General features: G+C 39.6%; 1 protein-coding gene across 2 annotated transcripts; it reads right to left on the reverse strand.

Moving 5' to 3' along the window:
• Positions 1-2,379: 2,379 nt before the first annotated feature.
• LOC144644370 (protein transport protein Sec31A-like) lies at positions 2,380-20,420 on the reverse strand. Of its 2 annotated transcripts, none has more exons than XM_078503844.1 (33): positions 20,250-20,420; positions 19,342-19,459; positions 18,158-18,247; positions 17,601-17,767; positions 17,062-17,333; positions 16,842-16,928; positions 16,075-16,130; positions 15,691-15,751; positions 15,023-15,073; positions 14,710-14,868; positions 14,027-14,176; positions 13,669-13,722; positions 13,086-13,241; positions 12,472-12,546; positions 12,265-12,360; positions 11,741-11,812; positions 11,064-11,163; positions 10,866-10,919; positions 10,193-10,275; positions 9,903-9,998; positions 9,571-9,800; positions 9,423-9,465; positions 8,748-8,845; positions 8,418-8,493; positions 8,062-8,205; positions 7,359-7,923; positions 7,206-7,267; positions 6,525-6,627; positions 5,802-5,917; positions 4,379-4,486; positions 3,855-3,926; positions 3,604-3,646; positions 2,380-3,410 (listed from the first exon to the last, which is right to left on the reverse strand). In XM_078503844.1, exons 2-33 carry the CDS (start codon positions 19,452-19,454, stop codon positions 3,274-3,276), a joined length of 3,789 nt encoding a protein of 1,262 aa, XP_078359970.1. In that variant the 5' UTR covers positions 19,455-19,459; positions 20,250-20,420; the 3' UTR covers positions 2,380-3,273. The 2 variants fall into 2 exon arrangements, with proteins under 2 accessions (XP_078359970.1, XP_078359969.1); XM_078503843.1 differs by having other exon boundaries at positions 5,730-5,917.
• Between the last annotated feature and the right edge of the window lie 1,201 nt (positions 20,421-21,621).

Raw genomic sequence — 21,621 nt, forward strand, 5'->3', positions numbered from 1 at the left:
GTTGGATTCCGGATTCCGGATTCCCTCACATGGGGCGACACTTGCGTGTAGCATGCAGCAATGATGTTTACCAAATGTTTTTTTTTTAATGATTTTTAGGATTTTTAGATTTGTCAAAAATTAACGTAAATAAGAGAAGCTAAAAACTCGTGTTTAAATGATTGTTATTCAACAGCGAAGTGTTTGGTAAAAAAAAAGTTGCAGACAGTATGGGAGCAGTAAAGTGGTGGGGCTGAGCGTGACGTCAGTGATCGACTGATCAAATAGAACCGAATACAACCGGAGAATAACTACAGGAATAAATGTCTAAAATTTTTCGTGAACAGAAATCAAGTTCAACTCAACAAGAAATCGCCGCATAGATTACACAAAGCAAAATACTCTCCAGGCAGTTAGAAAGGACTAATTGACTGTTTTTGCATAAGCATAAACTGGAGTTAATGTTTACTCAATTGAAATTTACACTCCCCGTGGATGTGTTTTTCCGGCAATCTGTACTCCGCTCTTTCTTTAAACCGTAAACACGTACTTGTATCCCCCTCTATTTATACTGGCCAATGAAAGATAAGCTTGCACGCGTTCACAAATTGCCCGCCAATCAGATCCGCACAGTCTTCCCCTGTCACACTCGAGATCGCAGTCGATCTTCACTTGCAATTCAGTTATTAAGCTACTGGACTCAAGCGTTTATTTCCCCACCCACCCTCCGCGTTTATCTCATAGCTCTACTGTTGCCACTCTCAGACAAAGCATTTCTTGTAGGCTACTAGTTTACATCTGCTCCATTTGTGATGTTATATCCGATACATTTATAGTTAAAAAAGCGATTTTTGTAATACCATCAGAGTTTAGTCGTTGTTGTTCTTTAATAAACGGTTTGGGGGATAAGTGTTGCTGGCGACAACCCTTCAGTCCCACACTGAAGCGATGCCTGGGTTGCCTTAGCTTGGGTGAGAAACGGTGGGCACATCCACTTCCCTTCACTACCCGGGGGGGGGGCACTCAAAAAAGTTTTATACGGGGAGGCTCCGCCCCAAGCTCTTACCCCTTACCCTTTTATATACCATTTTCACAGAAATTGTACCCCTTTCGTATACCTTTTACTGAAAAAAGGTACCCCTTTCATATACCTAAAAGACATGGCATAGACTTAGAACAGGACGTTTTCTTGTCATTTTCATGTTGCGCTTTATAAATTAAAATAATACAGCCATAAAGTGCGTCTGTTCGAAATATTTTAATTCAAGGCCCTTTTAAAAACCTAAATGACGGATTTACATACCCTTTCATATACCTAAACTTGTAAAATCCCTACCCTTTTATATACCTGAAGCCTGAAAAAGGTACCCCTTTCGGGCGGAGCCTCCCCGTATAGGCCATTATATGGAGTACCCCCCCCCCCCCGGGCTTCACTACCATCCGGGATCCCTCCAGGAGCTTGGCATAGGTACACGCCACCCTGCCTCTGTACCCCGTGACACCCATCTCACGGTTTTATATGCCACTCGCTGACACTAGCCCTGAGTACTCGGTACTCATAAACGGTGTCCTTTCTATTGTGTAACAATACAGTCAACTCTCTTTTAACGGGCACCTCTACAAGACGGACACCTCCATATATAAAAGACGGACATCTGGTAATGGTCCCTGCCGTTTTTCAGTCATTTTACTGTATATAAACTCCCTATTAAACGGACTCCTCTCTAAGAAGGACAACGGACACTTCAGACTTCAGGGAAGTGTTTTCTTTTAATTAAGTGAATAATACTTCAAAACTTCATATCGACAAAAAACAAAAAGTTGGACAGCGCTTAAGGGTATCAAACTTACCGACCAAAAACAACCCAATACAACGGACTACTTCTCTGGTGAAGTGTTTGGGCACCAAATTAAAGAGGACGTTACCTCGATTCTCTCCGAAGGGCGGACACCTCTCTAAGACGGACAGTTTGGGCTGGTCCCGAAGGTGTCCGTCTTAAAGAGAGTTGACTGTAAACAATTACGAGACAGCGTTTGACCTTGTTTGCTCGCGAGTAGTACAGTACATCGTATATCAAGTCACACTACAAGATAACGCGACTTTTGTTGAACAATCACTCAACACAGAAGTTGACAGCTACTTTTATTTTCATTAATCAAATTTCCTGGGAATTATTTAGGACCCTCTTGTGAACCGTCATCGCCTCTGCATGCCATGCGTGCCGTTTATTATATTTGGAAGGTCTGAAGTGATCGTCCGAGTTGTCCCAGAAGTACTGAAAAAGGCTGTTGCTTCAGTTGAGATGATGTTTGGGGATATGTCACGATATTTCGTCATTTTCTGATGTACAGGATAACTGGGGTGCAGCGGGGTGAAGCAAGCACAAAGACGAAGGAAGATCATCGATCCATTCGACTCATTTTATTCATTTCTACAATTAAGAGGCACCACGGAAACAACCGACCTAACGAAAATGTTGTGTTCAAATGATCAGAGAAAATCGTGCTAACGTGTCTTCTTTTCCTGAATATCACAAAAATCTGTTCAGTTCACCCAAAGGAGAAAAGTGCGGTTTTTGGCAGGGATGGCGCCCGCGATAACCTGACCTCATAAAATTAAAGCGCTCGTAGCGTTTTTGATTGGGCAAAAATAATCGCAAAAATAAGTAAAATAACATTTTAGGAATAAGACTTTCTCTGATCATTTTTCATTTCGCTTTTCTGCTTCAAATCCTACACAGCCTCATTTATGGCCGATGAGAACCCGGGGATAAGAACCGGACAGATGTCAACAAAACATTTTACATTTTATATATTTTCTCTGTCAAATCAGGTTGTTTCAAACTCCCCCGACTTATTACACAATTGATCTTTCCAGGGGAAAGTGAAAAGAACTTTTCATAATTTCCTAAACATGTAACTAATATCTTCTTTTTCAGGGTCCGTTTCACAGACCAGCGGTCAACAACTTAAGACTCTCCTCAGATCTCTCTCGTTTTCCAATGGCAACCAAAAAGTTAAGCTATTTCTGGTTGTAAATTCCATTTTGTCAGTGGCTACTCGCAGCACGACGCATTGCAAACTTATTCCTTCTTGTTGACAGCGTCCAATCAAAACCCCTGGTAAACAGGGCAGTGGGAATTGAAAAATAATTTTAACTACTTCAACACAGACGGCGCAGCGTCTATTTGAAGACAACCCAAATCTCAAAGGCGCCAAGATTAGCCTGAGTGTAGTGCTTCAACTCTTCCAAAAAAAAAAAAAACAATTCTGCTTCCTAAACAGTAACCATCATCAAACTCGTAGCTGAGTGGCAATTTGCATAAGAGACTTAAGTCCTGGCATGAACGTGCTGATCTCCGAGAAACTACCACTTGATATGAGCCTTGTGTGAGCCATTAGGCCACGGGGATAATCTGATCCTTGACATGCTGAGAAAAATAAACAGAAAAGCACAAATTAAATCAAACGAGTGCAGATTAACTACAAATGTTGAAAACCCCGTTGAAAATCTGCCTTATTTCATTTCAACAGGAGCAAAGCTATGATGTGGAAGGTTTCAATTCAACAAATGTACCGCTTTACTTCTTATCAGCTTTGATGAATCGAGATAAAGAAACTTACCCTGTGCTATTTCATGAAGACCCTCTAAGATAGGATTTGACATCTATAACAGGAACAGAACAAGTATTGTAAATACGTTGGGTACCATGAGAAACATCAGATTGTATGCAAGTATGACACTGTAAGGGTTGGGTAAATAATCCACCAAAAGCGAATTAAACAGCAACAGACCAGCAGAATTACTGATGGGATTTCAGCCGGCTTTCCACAAGCCTGGTCTGGCATTAGAAGTTACATATGTATTCTCTTACCTTTTGGTCCCTAAGCTTGTCATAAAGCGCTTCCAGGCGCTTGGATACATCATCCAGTTTACGCTTTGTATGCTGAAGACAAAGAACTGAGTTAGAACATAGTTACGAAGAGTGAAAAGGGGTAGGGGAAAAGCACCTCTGGGCACGACCTTGGATCAAACGTTTTGCTAAAGTAGTTGACTGTAGCAGCAGACAATGTTGCCTTTAATGGTCTGGTGACTGCAAAATAGGTACTTGAACGAAATGAGAGAGACTCACTCGAAAACTAACGTCCATTTAAATACTCAGGACTGACTAGCCTCGCATAATATTTGTAGATTTGTTTCTGCAAGTTCTTTTTTTCTGCACTTCAATTTTGTTTTCCAACCACTTCTTTCGATATTCAAGATATCAATCCGCTTTCCTTCCATACGTTATAGCGTCGACTTGATCTGGCAAGAATTTACTATAGGACCTATAGACCAGCCACCTCATGTCCATAATGATCCCAGCGCGATAACTTCAGTGACTCGGCTAGTACTCACCGGATTATTGGCAGTGTTTTTACATCTCTCAGCCAAGCCATTGAAAGTCTCTTGAAGTACCAGGTGCTCGGATGGGATGGGGCCTTTCATGACTGGTGCCGGCGGCTCCTAAACAAAATGAACCATGATAAATTATCGTATAATTTGGTGCGCGATGAGAATAGCGAAAACCATGCGCCGATGTTGTTACACAATGCTGTCACGCGATACGTACGCTTCGCGAAAAAAGTAGTCACGCAATGCGACGTGCGTTACGTTATGCCCCACCACACCCGTCCCCCTTTCCCAGCACACGAGTGCTTTTTTTGCACCCAAACCTGAAGCAAACGAATTAAGACTTCTACACTCCAAGGCATTGATGGACAATAATAATGTTGTGTATCTTTTACTCTCGTAGTAATCAAGTCTTCTATTTGCTCGCCGCGAAATTACTCGAAAACTACTCAATTGTAATGGTTTTCGCACAATAATTTTCCGCCTGGTGAAAATTCTCTATAAAGTATAGACTATAGACGTGCTTACAAACCGGAAACGATAAGCGAACGACGTTTAGAAAGTCTATATAAAGTACTGAAAAGTATGGATAGGACGGAATTGAGTGGTGTTGAAGTGAATGAAAAAGTGCAAAATTTAATTTATTTCGGCCATTTTAGTTTTAGACTAGAATAAATACATTAGCCTGATTATATTTTTGTACAAGTACAAGAAAAAGTGCATTTACATGTTGCTATAGTTAAACAGGCTTGAGTTAAAGTATAGGTGGAACCATTCTGCATAACAGTTCATTACAAGTAGTTAAATCAAAGGTTAAAATGAAATTTAAACCGCACTTATGAGGTAAAAATCGACAGCTTAAAACGTTTTATCAATCAGCTTGGAAGGCTAGTTGTTCTCAGTGTTAAGATGTGTTTCAGTTATGTATTGATCAATATAATACTCACTGACGTGAACATAACGATTCACATTTTGTTACGCTCTGCACACTGAAATTGAAACAACTGATAACTGACAACTTTTTCCCTTTTTGACAATAATATGGCCAATAAGAAACGGTAACATTATAATGTGATAATCTGAATTAAGCTTTTACGAAAGTTACACTTCAAGGGAAACTTCAGAACTGCGGCATTATACATCATCTATAGATTGAGAATTTTAAGTGTTACGTGTCATCGGCAAAACTATCTTTCCTCACACAAAAAGCAGAAATATATCCTTTACGTTTAAATGTTATAAGAACATGCATGCAACATACGGAAGGGTTAATTAAAAGTGCATTTTAGCTTGTGTCAGTCCTTTTAGTTATTTTAAACGTTTTACAGCGTGTTTAAGGTGTTTAAGCGTGCTTTACCTGTGCAGGTTTTAAATGAAATGGATGTGGCATGGTATCATGCGGTGATGGCGGTGGTGAGCCATCATGTACCTGAGCACGTTGTTGAGGGGCAGCATCCCCATAACTTGGAGGCGCTCCTGGTGGGCCACCCCCCTGAGGCATCATAGGAGGCACACCGGGTGCAGGAGGGGCACCTTGAGGCATTCCTGGAGGAGGGAAACGAATACAATTAGTGTCACAGAAGGTATGAGGTTGATGATGAGGAAAATAGGCGCTATGTGAAAAAAGGTCAAAATCAGTTTGCAGAATATCTCTTCCTTTTCTTCAACTCTTTAAAACAATGTGGTAGGTCTTGGGCAAAGGGTATCCAGAAAATGGAGAGAAAATACAATAACTGAAAGAAAAGGCGCAAAGAGGTGCAAGAAGCGAAGCATGCATTGAAGGTGGAACATTCTCACACACTTTTACCCTGAACCAAACCATTTCAAGAGCATTTAAGTTAGGCTAAAAATTCCACAAGGGGAAGTTACATAACCTTTTACTGGTAGCAGCCTTCATAGCCTGCGTAGTTTTGGGCACGTATTTTGCAAACTCGCGACTTTCACGTTTTCCAAACGCGCGCTCAAAAACTATACAGGCGCTTGCTATGCAGGCTATAGCCTCAAAGAGGCGCATCGTCAAAACTCTCCTCCAAACGTGGACATGGGAGGAAAGATTGTGTGGTAAACCAAAGAAATGTTCGTTGGTGGTGCAGGAGGCTAATGATTGATGTATCCCGTCTGTGCACAGTAAGCCCCATACATATGTACATACCAACTGGTGAAGGCTGCAGTGGCTGTTGTTGCTGTGGTGGCTGCTGGTCTCCTGCTCCAAACAGTGGAGCAGTGATAGGTGCAGGGGGCGTGAAAGCTGGGGTCTGCACGGCAAAAAAAAAAATTAAATATAAATATTAATCATCTATTCAAACAAGCTTCACGGCTTGCAAAGGACCGGCAGGAATGGAGGCGACTTGTTGATGCCCTATGCGCCACTGGGCGTTTAAAGGACTGGTGATGATGATGATGATTCAAAACAAGAACGTGAATATAACCTTAAAAGAAAATCAAGTCACTTATCATTCTCTAACGTACTCTTTATTAGCCTGCGATTGCAGATGTATTTCCGGCTGTCATTCTGTGTTCGCAGGCTAACTCTTTATGGTCAACAGGCTGATTTGCTAACAATTTGTTAGCCGTGTCTTTGTGGCGTCATACAGAGCTGGGAACTTATGATACTTGTAGGGGTACATGAACTGGGATTTGATCAAAACAAGCACGTTTTATGGCAAATATCCAAATGAACGGACAACGGCATGAGAAGAATTAAGGTTAGCTTTCAGCTGCTCACTATTTACTTCCTACTTCACCACACAAGAAAGGCAGAAACCAAGATAAGGAGAACAGTATATTAATAAATAAATAAAACTGAATTCAATATCGTATAGAGCTGTATGACCTGTTGTTTCTTGCCTCTCATCATATGAGTGTCTTTCCAGGCACTTGTGAGTGGAGGTGGTTCTATGAAATAAAAGGCAACATGTTATCTATAAGCTGTCGTCAAAATGTAGGAAAAGCACAAAAAGGTGAATAACAATGGCTACTATCATACCAGTAGGAGGAGGTCCTGTTGTAGGAGGGGGCGCTGCAGTCCCTGGTGGTGGAGGGCCAACTGAAGGGGCTCCAGTTGGAGATGGGCCAGAATAAGGTGCCCCAGGAGTGGCTGTGCTTCCTGGATTGAAAATCTGCACTGGAGGCTGCTGACCCTTCATCTGCATCTGGGAACCATACTGTCCAGGTGGTGGTACCTGGGTTGGTGCAGTGTTGGCAGGTTGAGGTTGGTACATTGATACTGGGGGAGGTTGAGACCATGAAGGCTGGCTAGCAGTGGGTGATGGCTGTGGTGGGGCACTGTAGTAAGGTGTTTGTGCAGGGGGTGTCTGGGCGGGGGGTCCCTGATTAAAAGATGGCTGAGAGACAGGGGATGGCTGGGGTGCCTGTGGCTGGTAAGCAGCTGGGTTGTAGAACTGCGTTTGTGTTGAGGGCATGGATGGTTGATATGCAGGACTAGGTGCTGGAGAGGGCTGCTGGCGTTGCTGTGGCTGGTAAAGAGTCTGCTGCTGTTGCTGTTGCTGCTGCTGTTGACGATTGGCACCATAGCCTGGTTGCTGTTGGAACTGAACACAAAGAAACAGCTTCAAATTAATGGTCTGACTAGGCATTGCCTAACATTTGAATTAAGTTGTTTGCAAGTTTCTACTTTGTTCCTTAGGCAATGATTGTGTTCTTCAAACCTTTATGTGACTGTTGCTAACCTGAGTTTGAGCCTGGACTTGAGGAAGAGGCTCAGCTTGAACATCAATCCTTTGGAATGGGAATGGCGGTGGAGCAGTAGCAGATGCAAGATGGCTTGGAAATTGTGCAGTATACAGGCGATCCTTGAGAACACCAAGACTTGCCTGCAACAACAAAGACTTCAGTTTGTTTTCTTTCCATTAAAGAAAATAAGTAGTATAAAAGTTTATATTTGTTAAATTTAAGTGGTTTGGTTGTTTTTTTTTGTTTTTTTTTTTTTTTTTAAAATATTTTTTAGACAAAGGACAAAATGATCAAGGAATTTCAAAGGGCCTGATTGTACAGGTGCAACAAAACAAAATAAAGATGATCTGACCTGGTCATTGACAGCCATCAAGTATCCCATAGCAGTCTCCAGGCATCCCTGAGCTGCCAAAATCTCAGCATATTTACTGTAAAGAAGACATCCAGTTATATCTATATAAATATCGCGTGGAACCTTCTCCCCCCTTCTCTTCCCCCCTTTTTTAAAGGAATCACATGGTAGGACATTTTACTGCACACAAAACTATAAAATTCAGGTAGCAACCGGCGTGTCAACAGGCCCCCTATAACAAGGCTTGCTCTGTGTGCTGACATTTTTTTGCCCTGTTCCCCACTAGGGAGCCTGGTCACGGAGCAGTACCAATAGAAAAGATGTACCTACCTGAGTTTTTCAGCCAAAACAGATGAACCACTGTCAATCAGTAGTCGGCGTTCCCTCTCTACAGCCTTCTTTAGGATCATTACTTTTTCAATCAAATCCTACAAACAGAGTTAATATTTTATAGCAATAACTATATAAAAACTATAACAAAGAAGCAAGAAAAAGAGTACTTAAGGTGATTCCCTAGTATTGCATTGCGCATCCTTACTGCGCAGAATTTTACGCGTAATTAGCACGCATACATAAACAAAATGGCGGCTTTTTTCTATGCAGCTTGGCTCGCGGAGAGAGAATCATCGTTTTCTCGTAAACGAGTTCGGTGACCTATCATTTTTTCTCTTAGTTCGAGAGTAGCAATCAAATTCTTTCTATAAAATGAATACAGATCAATTTCTATGGCAGAATAATACATTATCACCGAAAAAGGGGACTTTCAGCAGTACTCGCAAAGGAAATATAAGGAATTATATGGTAAATACAAGGTCTTCCTGCTCCTAAACGAATACGGTGACCCCCCTTTTTATTTCAAAATTTAACTTCCCTTAGGGTAAACAGCCAACTGGCAAAGTTTGGTTGGAAATCTATGAGCAGTTCTATTTCTAGGGAATTACCTTAAATCAACAAAGACCAAAATCAAGAATTTGGAAATGAAATTCTACATAAAGTTGAACTTACTTGAAGGGCCAGAGGAGAAGGTTCAGCAGGCATGTTTCTAGACCTAGTGACGACAAAGAAACAAAGCATTATTCACTTTAAATTCTTACAGGTCTCTCCCGTGTATTGAATCTGTTACCGTTTCTAATGGTTCTAGCCAACAACTCACCAGCAGGACACAAACTTCTCCACATTTCCAGCACAAATGTAGCAAACCATGGCATTAGCACAATGTTCATCGCCTTCTTGCTCAAGCCTCTGTCCCAGGATATCACACAGGGCAGTGAACTCTTCAGCCTTGGCATATGTTACAAGAGCAGCAAGGGCTTCTCTCCAGTTCTCTAGGACACAGCTCTCGACAATGTCACGCCAGTCTCGATTCACAACAACTGACATCAGCTGAAAAGAAAGACAGAAAATTATACACAGAATTTTATAACTTAAACTAGTCTAAACGCTTGGCATTAGAAATCTGTAGTAATAATAAATATATTTACACACCCTTGCTACATTACTCTTGCTCTTCTCAAAGTATCTTGTCTGTATTCTGGCCAAGAGATCTGGACCTCCAGCAATAGCAAGTAGGAAAGCATCAGCCTTGGAAGAAAAAAAAATAAAGTATGAAATTTCAGATAAAGTAGTTCTTCATTTACAATAAAACTACATGGATGTAGAGTGCAGAACAGTCCATGTATTTTTTGTTTTTCTTGGTTAATGCTAGTTGATTCAACTTCTTGCATTACTGGTAACAAGTCATATACATATAATTATATTACATTTGTTAGACATACCATTCTGTCAGCATGGAGACAAACATCTACTGCTGCTTCAAAGTTTCCAGTAAGCAAGGCTTGGGTGATGAGACCATCAGTATCTGCATGGAAAATGAGAACTTGTATTACTCTACAAATCTTATCCAATCAGTGAAACCCCGATATAACGATCCTCGATATAACGATATTCACGATATAACGATGAATATTTTATGTCCCGGCAAAAGTTACAGTAAAATGTATGGGACGGAACCCCGATATAACGATCTTCGATATAACAATATTCCCAATATAACGATGAAAATTTAGGGGACCGAACGTAAAATTCTCCCGATATAACGATATTATCAGTACACCGTCACATTTTATTTGCAAAACATTGAATTTAATGCAATAACATTACGGTAATCGAGTCATCTTTGACGTTTACAAAAAGAGCTTTGTACTATGCGATACAAAAATGAAAGTTTTTTTATCAAAATTATTCTCTTTATCCTCCTCTAATATGCAGTAAAAAGTACTTGTTAGGTTTACCCCAATATAACAATATTTTCGGTTATTTTACGTCCATATCGTAATATCGGGAGTTTCGATATAACGATATTATTTTACTGCTCCCTTGGCATATCGTTATATCGGGGTTCCACTGTAAAAAGAAGGTTTACTGGATACTTCAGTTGTGTATTCTCACCATCATCTGTAGGTATCTGGAAAGGCTGCCTTGGTTTCACAGGTTCTTCCACACCTGAAATTAGCAAACAGCAACCAAAACTTATTAATAACTGTATATAAAAAGAGCCAGGTGCTAATTGTATCTTTATAGCAATGACAGAGTGAAGCAACCAGAAATCAAAGCCAGAGCATGCAACTGACGCCAAGCACAGCTCACCTAGATCACCCCCTGTGTCAACTGATAATGGCCCTCCAGCTGCAATTACATCAAATGCTGCAGCGGCTTCACTCAGACTACCAGACTCTGATAAGGGAGTCTGAAACAACAAACAGAATGCTGATTAAACATAACTGACAAAGAAAAAGATTTTTGTCTTAAATCTACCCAGAAACCAGAGGTCATCAACAGGGCTAAAACTTAGAAAAAACGACTAAGTCAGCTTGTCAATAAGCTTAGCCAGCTTTTCTGGGTGCACCTTTACATTTACAACAAGTTTTGGTTTTCTAGTGAAACTTCAGCCAGTGATATAGCTGGTAGCTTGCCTACATCAAAAGGTGTGTCTGACAGCTTAACTACTGCAAGTAGTTTCTCCTTCAAGGCTAGAGGACTACAATTTTAACAAGTACTGTCAGGACAACAGCCTTTTATCAATTTACAGGTATTTGTTTCAAGCTAATAAAAGGGTCCACTGGGCAAATGCATTTTGCCTAAATAAACTGTTTATTTGATACTCAGATAAATGCAGCCAGTAAAAATTAATATCATGACGTAGTGAATTTAATTATTGGCTTGAGAAATGTTGTGTATTTCCCTGTAAGCCATGTGTAATGACAACCTGTGTATGGCAGTGTTACACTGCCTGCTCTCAACCACACAAATAACAGCCAACATACTTTAGATTCAGCTACAGATGGTGTACTTGCTCCACTTGAAAAGACTCCTTCCCCTGACTTCCCACCTGCATCCTGTAACACAAGGTAACATATAAATTATAAGTTAAACAAACAGAACACTGATATTTTACTAACAGTAACTCTCTTCTCATAGATTCAGCTACAGAAGGGTAGGAGGAAATGGACACTTAATATTAATTATAACAGTTGAACCCCGGTAACTCGGACTCTGAAGAGAAACAAAAAACAGTTTGAGTTAGCGGGGTTTTACGAGTTAACCAAGTAAAAATGACTGAAAAGTGGGTCCAAGGGAAATGGAAGTTAGTTCGAGTTAGCAGGGTTGTTCAAGTTATCCGAGTTCAAGTACCAGGGTTTACTGCATAATAAGCCTTCAATCATGAATCTGTTATGAGCGATTCTATTTTAATCTTATCAACTGACTGCTTGGTCTATGGTTAAATGTAAACAATAAATGGTAAGATGTTGAATCACTTTTGAAAATTTAAGTGAATCGTCTTATTTACCCCTGATGTCAAGAGCTTCATCTTTTGAACCAATTCTTCAGCATTAACACCTCCTTGACTACTGCTTGAAGCTGACGAAGTGTGAGAAGATGCAACCTGACCAAGCAGAAACACATTAGAATCACAAAACTCTTTGCGGCAGAGCCCCAGATAAAAAATATTAATTGTCCTTAGCGGAATATTTTGCACAAAGTATTAAGTACTTACCTTTTTTGATAGTTCCACTGGATCATAGCCAAGAAGTGTTAAGAAATGTCTCCTAGGTTCTCTTTCAAAGTTAATCTGTAAAAGCAAAACAAAAGAAGTAAGGAGCAATGGTTTATGTGTAATTCTTCAGTTAATAAACAGTGTTATCAGTTACGTGTTACCCCCGATTGCATCTACCTGTGAACGCACATGCTGAAGACATGTTTTCAAGTGACGTCAAATGTCAGCATTTCAAGTATCAAACTTTGAAGTTTAGCAGACCGTAACGGCAACCTTCGCGCCAAAGGTTCAACACATTCCAGTTTTGAAATGGTGGAAAGATTAGATATAGAGACTTCTTCTGAGAAACTGATGCTGATCTGTGTCGATATGCATACACAGGTTCACTTGAATCATTTCTAGTGTAAAGTTTCAGTGTTTATGGTGAATATTTTGAGTGCAAAAGTTTGCATTACAGTCTGCTAAACTTCAAAGTTTGACAACTGAAACGCAGATTTGAAAACATGTTTTTAGCACGTACATTCACAGGTAGGTGCAATTGACGGTAACATTGTGCACAGCAGCAAGAAACATAAAGCATCTAAAATTTAAAGTAAACTCATCTAACTGATCACCTTCAAGAAACTCCAGAGTGTTCTTTCCAACTCTTGTGTACTGCTCTCCACTTTAGAATTACAATACTGAATAAAACTTCCCGAAGCCAAGGCTCCCTCCAACTCATAGGACCTGTTGACTAGATCCTGTTCTGTTGTAACCTGACTGATGTTCACCTGTTGAAGATAGCAGAACAGAGCAATGTGGCTTTTTTACTTATTTTTTTTATTGTTTTTAACTACACTGTAGTCTGCTAGTCAAATAAGATATCAAAGATTTTCAAAATTTTAGGGTTTCATTAAGGGCCAGGCACAAGGCAAATTGACTGGCAGCTGTGAACAATTCGTTCAGAACTTTGCTTCAACTGCGAACAACAACTGTGAACAACTCGTTCAGAAATTTGCTTCAACTTCAACTCGTTCAGAACTTCGCTGCTCGGATAGTTAGTCATCATTTTGCACATAGATACATTTGTAGCCTCTCCAATCCTGTTTCTTGCCACCTCTAATTGTCTTTGACAATTAGATGTTGATCCCTTGTGGGAATAAAATTGCTGTAGAATTTATCTTTGGGTAGATAGTTTACAGAGAAGTTTAGACAAACCTGACTGGCTGGGGATTCCTTTGTGTGCGCAAAAGATATCAGCTTACCACCAAACTAGAGATAAGAAAAAGAGATTAAAATTATAAAATTGATTACTTTAAAACCTTTCTGGAAAATAGTTCTGTGTACTGTGTACATAGTGTCATAATTTAATACTTATCAAGTCAAAAAAAACTCAAGACAGCATTTCATTTGTTTGCACAGATCAAATCAGTTTAGTGTTTTGGTTCAAACGCAAAATACATGCCGCATGAATTTTACTTGTAATGCACTTGCTCATTTCAAAAAAACAAGTTTCGCAGCTAAAAATGGCCTGAATTTTGCACATTTTGGAGCATGCCTGCTGCTTCATACTTACAGCAAATGTCGCTCCACACGGCCTGCGCAGCCACTTAGGGGGCTTCTTTAAGGGGGCACTCGCTGCTTTCTGTTGTTGTTGCTGCTGTTGCTGCTGGGCTTGATGGATCTGTGATGAAAATGGGTCATCCACGTCGAATGAACTCATCACCTGAAACAAGAAAACAACAGGTTAATAAAAATTGCCAGTTAATTAAATTTTGCATATTTAGACAGGATAGCCCATCAGTGCAAAGAGCACCGGCCTGTTATTTATGGGGTCCTGTGAAATATCTAATTGGGAATTAAAAAATGTCGATTTTTGTGGAAGGGGGAAAACTGGAGAACCCAGAGAATAACTCTCAGAGTAAGGAAGAGAACCAACAACAAACTCAACCTTTATATGATGTCAGGTCCACGATTTAAATGCCGCCACATTGGTGGGAAGCAAGCACTCCCACCACTGTGCCATCCCTGCTTGCCAAATATGAAGAATCTCCATCATAAATATAAAGAACTTCCCATATAAAGAACCTCCATTCCACAGAACAGTGGTAATGGCCTTGCTACGTGTAAAAGTAAAATAATAATGTACAGGGTACACCTGCTTTAGGCAAAATACTGCCACAGAAGAAGGTAATAAATGACATGGCAAAGTAGTCATATTTGCCTGTTTGAATTCTGCCATAACTTGAAGACACTTACTTGTTGCTGATGAAAATCTTGGCCAGAAGCACCTCCACCCATGAGAGAAAATACACTGACATGTCCATCAAATGATGAAGAGCACACCATGGCAGGGTTCCTGGGGCACCAGGCTACATCAAAACTCCACTGAGCTGTAGTCGGCAACTCATAAACAATCTAAAAAATTACAAATATAAAAAACAAGTATACATGTATTTATAACTTCTCTATATAAAATTTTTAAAGTATTAGATGGACAAACAAATTGCCAGAAGTGACAGAAGTTAAATTACATTGTATTATAAGAATGATCATCACTTAAAACAATTACCTCTCCTCCTGCTTCTTGAACATTTGGATTCCAACAGAGAATGCGATTGTCCTAAGACAGTCACAGATATTAGTAAATTGACAAATATTATTACAACTAACAAAGCATAGCTTGAACAGACCAAGACTGATACAGTGAACTGCAAGATAACATCCATGCCATTGACATTTCCAAAATTTATGGGGAAAAAGGGATGGGGTCCAAGTAAATCTAATTTAAGAATAAAATGAACTTCAAATGTGCACACATATGTAGCCAAGTCCCTTTTCAATGTTCATGTGTAGCAAGTGTTCCTGTACAAAGGGAAAGCTTTCCAGGCTAGTGGTTGACCACAAATTTAATACTATATGAGGTAGGTTGATAGTAAAGTTTAAGCACAAGAAGGGCCTTTAGTTAGTACCAATCTGTAACATGTATTATAGCAATACTTGTAAAGCTGAACAAAAGAATGCATAATAATAAAAATACAGTAGAACCCTGATCTCTCAAACCCTTGGTTTCTTGAAACTCCTGATTTCTTGAACCAATTTTCGTTTCCCTTGGAAAGTACTTCTCTGCAATTTCACCCATGACTTCTTAAAACTCCCGTTTTTTTGAAGGGTTTTTTTTCCTGGAGGTTCCAGAAATGGGGATTCTACTGTTCAGTACTGTATGTACAAGTGTGATACCTTGGCACAACTCATGAGTAAGTCAGGATCTTGAGGACACCAGGCTATTGACAGGATTCCCCTAGAATCACAAAAAAAGTGTAAACAAATTTACTTATCTGTTACCTTATTGTTACTTATTTTCGCGGGACTTAATTTCGGCGATTTTCGCAATGTTTTGAAAATCGCGAAATTAAAGACCCGCGAAAATTTATTTTAAACGTTTTCTATTGTATTTTTTTATGTTAATTACGTATTTTTGGCCAAATCGCGAAAATTAAGTCCCGCGAAATATGCCCGTTCCATTTTCGTGAAATTAAGTCCCCGCGAAAAAAGTAACAATAAGGTACATTGTAGATTTTCAAGAGCATAATATATGTATGAGTGAGAAAAAGAAGCACTTACCTCTGATGGCCTTCAAGCACTTTCATAGGAGAAGTGGCAAACCTGAGATCCCACATCTGTAAATTTAAAGGAAAAATTACAGTAAATACCACAATGCATTGTTTATTATTTGTTAACTGATGACCTTTAACAATAACATGCATTCAAGATGCCACGTGGTGTTTGCTAAGTATGAAAAGAAATGGCATTGTTTAAAACTGGTTACAGGCAATCATTAAGTACTTGCTGATAATCAGTTAAAGCCTATGTAACAATTTAAATGAAAAAGGATGTACCAGACTGCTAAACTTTAAGCCTGTGAACAGGCTTCCTAGTGAGGTGTAGCAGGAAAAACCAGTGAGCAGAGTGAGCTAAGCATGGTCTTTGAAGTAAGATCTCCCAGCAAGAATGTGCTTAGCTCGCTTGGATTATATAGCCTGCAATGCAGGTGTTTTCTGTAGGCGCGCGTAGTATTAGTTCGCGATCGAGTACATTTACCGCCATATTGGATGAGGGCGCCAGGGCAGAGAGAGACTTGGAAGCGAGGAAAAGTGAGAGGGGGGAGGGGGTGGGGGAGAGCAAAGGAGAAAACCCTTCCCTCCCCCTCCCCCTCACTCCCTTTTCTGCCTCACTCCTACTACCCTAGGACACGTTTCTCCTATCCCCAATCCTCTCCCGAGTAAGAATCCAAGATGGCGCCCGATCAAAATGCATTCGAATGTGCCCACAAAATATGACTGCTTTGCAGGCTAGGATTTCTAATCCCCCCACCACCTCCCAATACCCACCTGAATGACTGGGTATCTGTCATCTTCAGAAGCTAACACCATCTGAGTTGCCACATCTGGATGCCATTCAACTGCCTTACATCGAATCTGAAAACATGTAATACAGTTTTACCTTATGTGTAAGTTACATTGTACATATCATTCAATATATATTGAGTTAGAAGTACAAGTACTTCATACCACTAAACATAAATTAGGTACAACATGTCCCTATACTCACCGTAGCACTCTGATCACTGACTTTGATGATCGGTTCATTTTTCCTCAAATCCCACACAACACAGCGGCCGCAGGGAGAAGCTGAAGCCAAGATGTGTTGCACTTGTCTGTTCCACGCCACGCAACTGATGTTATCAGGCGGCAGAGTCTTACTTCCAGGTGTCAGAGGGTTGCTAGGGTTTGTCAAATCCCAGATGTAGATTTCAGAATCGCTGGCTCCTGATGCCAATAGGCTTGTTTTAAAGGGGTTACAATCCAGAGCTTGGACAGGTCCTTTTTTAAAAGTAGAAAACAGAAAAAAAAATATATTACCCAGGGTTGTCAGTGGGTTTTTGAGTAGCAGGTTCCATCCAAAAGGTAGGCGGCTACAAAACACTCAGAACTTGATAACACACACTCAGTAGCCGGCGCAGAGTTTGGAATAGCCGGTGAAAAGCGCCCGTTGCCGGCTTATTTTGACAACCCTGTATTACATTTACCGACTTGTGAATTTACTTGTATAGGATACGAGGTCTTCAAAACAAATTAATGCTTGATTACCTGTGTGTTTAGTAGACTGAAACACCATCGAGTCATCAACATCTCCCGATATAATTTTGTTTGTATCATAGATGCTGATAATGCCATTGTCACTTCCACCAATCAAAAGCCCTGACGATGAACTGGAAGACTCCATGCCATGTGATCCCCAGACTAATTTGTGGAACCTTGACGACAAGAAAATAACAACAACAACAATAAAAAATTGAAACTACTGATTGCTGGTTCTGAAGAATACTTTTAAGACATGTACAGTGTACTTGTGAAACTGAATAATATTAAATTTTAAATATTTGAACTACGGGAGAAAGATTAAACATGTGAAGGTCATTATAGTAATGAACACACATTAAGCAGTTAGGAAAAGAAAGCCTGAAAAAAAAATTCATTCAAGCGTTGATTTTATTTAGGTCTTCTTTTTGCAACTGCTAAGGTGCATACAATAAAGCAATGATCTTTTGTATTTCATACTGAGGTCCTTTAATAACGTTTTAACTCAATTCTACAATATTCTACTTGATATTTCAGATTGGAAATTAAAGAGTTAATGACCTTACCTGTGTTCTGTAGCCACCGTTCCTTTGAGTGGTATCTCTGTGTCACTACTTGACAGGTTAAGTGCAAAAATCTCCAGAGCAGCATTGGTGCTAAAAGAGAGCAAACAAATGATATAAATCCTTGTCGAAGCAGCTTAGCCAAAATGCAACTAGCAAATCCATTGGCACTTTGCTGGGCTGGAAGTGATTTGAGCTCAATCTCTTGCTAATAAATTTCTTGCAGTCTCTTGGTAAACAGTCAACTGTAGGCCAATTATTTTCACTGTTTAACACAGAAGTGGTATTACTTCATTTAATGTGGGACAATGAAACCATAACTTGTCAAAACAAGAACAGAACTTGGCAACTTGCTCAAGTAAATTTGAATTAAACATGAATTGAATTGGTTTGACTGTAAGTGAAAGTGTCCTCTGGACTATATTGTAGCTAATGAATCTTGCTTCAAGCTTTACCAAAGAGACACTAAGAGAGCAAAGTGTCTTGTCCAAGACCACATTATGATAAACTTTGCCAGGGATTAAAACCTGTCCCTCTTCATCTGGAGTCAAACATGCTACCATTGCTTGCATCTAAGCGTGAACATGTAGTGCCAAAACATGATCTAATTGGATATAAAAGTGGCATGATTGGTCATCAAACGTTTGAAGTTTTGCAAACCCTAACAGCAACTTTCCCAATACATTCTGGTTTGGAAATGGTGGAAAGATTGGATATATAGACTTTCTCCAAAACATTTGTCCTAATCTGTGTCAATATGCATTAAATCACTTCTAGTGTAAAGTTTCATCTGTACTCAATGTTTATGGTGAGCATTTTGAGTGTGAAAGTTTACGTTACTATTTGCTTAACTTCAAATGCTTGATGACCAATCATGCCACCCAATTAGATAATGTTTCCGTGGCACATGTTTATGCCTAAATGCAAGGGACAGGTCATTGTACCTCAGTACGTATTTATAAGGACTTTCATTAAGACCAGCATCCACCAGCGGGTCTGTCGTGAATTACTGGCTAAAATTCATGCAGCTCCCTATAAAAGGGAGATGTTACCAGCTTCTTCTATTACTCTCTGATGGGTGCCACATAAGAGCAACCACCTTCTTCAAATCTTATTAAAAGCCCTGATATATATCTTGTGATGTTTAATTTTCATTTAGATGAGGAATCAAGGATGTATATATGTACCTGAAGGTAGCATCAAGCTGTTGAGCTGCTGTGCCTGCTGCGAGATAGATAGGATACTGGGGTGCAGGACTCCAAGCAATATTTGCTGTTCTATTGACTTCTTTGACTTTCATTTTATCTATAAGATGACAGTGAGAGTGATGTGATAGTTTTGAGCAAACTTACAGTATATTTTTATTTATTTAACCTGACAATTATTGTGATACATTGGGGATGGAGATGGAACAAAAACATTAGATAAATTGTCACATAATCAATCACAATAGGTCTCCACTACTAATTAGTTGAGTATAAATTCATTGTTGGCCAGCACAATTAAAACAAACAAAACGTTAACTAGTACAGATCAGCTGTCACATACATGTAGAATGCTCCAATATTAATTGCATTCATCAAATCTTCCCTCAACCTTGATATCTATTATCTCCCTTACCTAAGATTTCCACACACAGAAAGTTCATACAAAAACAATTTTGCAATTGATTTTGTTAAATAATAATTCGTTGATAATAATTAACATTCCGTTGATATCGAGAGATTTTTATGTATTTAGCAATCAGCCGAGGGAATATTCTAAAGAAAACAAACATAATTTTAGAGTGCAAAAAGAGTCGAGCTTAACAGTCGCTCAAATTGTCAAATTGTTGCCTTGAAAACCGGCTTTTTAGAAGTGCTGCTTAAAAAACTTGCTGATAGGAAAATATAATTTGACTCGACGTGAACAGAGATAACTAATACAATTATTCTGGAATCACACGAGCCTAAAACTTCATGCAGAAGCATTAATGATAAATTCGGTTTATAAACCCGTTCTCGTGGAGAAATCCCATAGGATCGATCGAAGACAGCTGAAGATCGATTATAAACCACAGACATAAATGAAACTCCATTTGTGGCGAGCTACCTACCTTTGCTTTGCGTTTCTCGTCACAAAAATAAGTTTCATAAAACCAGAAATAAGGCAGGAAAAAATAAGTTTGTCAGACCAAGGTAATGTAGTAATTATAGAGGAGAATTCCGCTGTTGTGGATCACCATACGTGTAAACCTAAACGACTCCACTCTCAGCAACGTGGCAAATATTTTGCGGCGAACCTCGCTTTCAAGCTGCAACAATGGTCAGTTGTTGTCAATATAACAATGCAGTACTTCATATAACAGTAAGCAAAGAGTCTACATAGGGAACTCAAAGGAAAGCGATATTCTGCCTAACATTAACTTGAAAATATTATACATTTTTATATTTGGAAACTCCAAAGAAATCGTCCTTGTGAGAGTTGTAACGAATGTCTTGAAAGAGGCTGTTGCTTGAGATGACGTTTCGACAACCTGAGCGGAAGTCACTTCACTCTCGGAAAATGACTTCCTCTCAGGAATGTCAGTCACCAGCAACAGTCTTCGTCAAGACTACAAACGAAAATAGACTTATACTAGAAGTACATAATTTATAATGCATGCTGTGTTATACGTGATCCAAGAACAAATAACCTATCTTGCTGGTCAGTCTGAAAAACAAAAACATTTTTTTTCTAGAAACATTTTTATAAGAACGTTGAGGCTAAGATTGACCAAATTTTAAGGAGCTCGTTGCTCGGTTGGTTAGAGCGCCCAACCGGTATCTGGGAGGCCATGGGACCGATTCCCGTCGGGGACTCAGGATTTTTCTTTGTCCCATGCTCATCATCATTGTTGAAAAATTCATCTTCATTATTTATCACCGAGCTTAAAATTTACCATCTTTATTATTTACTACACACTTGATGATTTCGACATTGCTTATCCTAGCAGTATGGAGGACGCGTGTCACATATCAACCTAGTAAATGGCCCAGGTCACCACGAGTCTCTCGTAGCTCAGTTGGTTAGAGCGCCCAAACGGTATCTAGGAGGCCATGGGTTCGATTCCCGTCGAGGACTCAGGATTTTTCTTTGTCCCATGCTTATGTCATTGTTGAAAAATTCATCTTCATTATTTATCGCCGAGCTTAAAATTTACCATCTTTATTATTTACTACACACTTGATGATTTCGACATTACTGATCCCAGCAGTATGCAGGACGCGTGTCACATACCACCCTAGTAAATGGCCCAGCTCACCACGAGTCTCTCGTAGCTCAGTTGGTTAGAGCATGGCTTCGATTCCCGTCGGGGACTCAGGATTTTTAATTTATTGAAATACTATAGAATTTTCAGCCTCGAATCGTAAAATTAATATAAGAAGGGTCAGTCTTAAAATTGGACGTTCTTGTAAAAAAGTATAGACTGTAAACAGTTTAATTCG

This window comes from Oculina patagonica, chromosome 2, assembly GCF_052425735.1.
Source record: "Oculina patagonica isolate OP01 chromosome 2, crgOcupat, whole genome shotgun sequence".
Lineage (NCBI taxonomy): Eukaryota > Metazoa > Cnidaria > Anthozoa > Scleractinia > Oculinidae > Oculina > Oculina patagonica.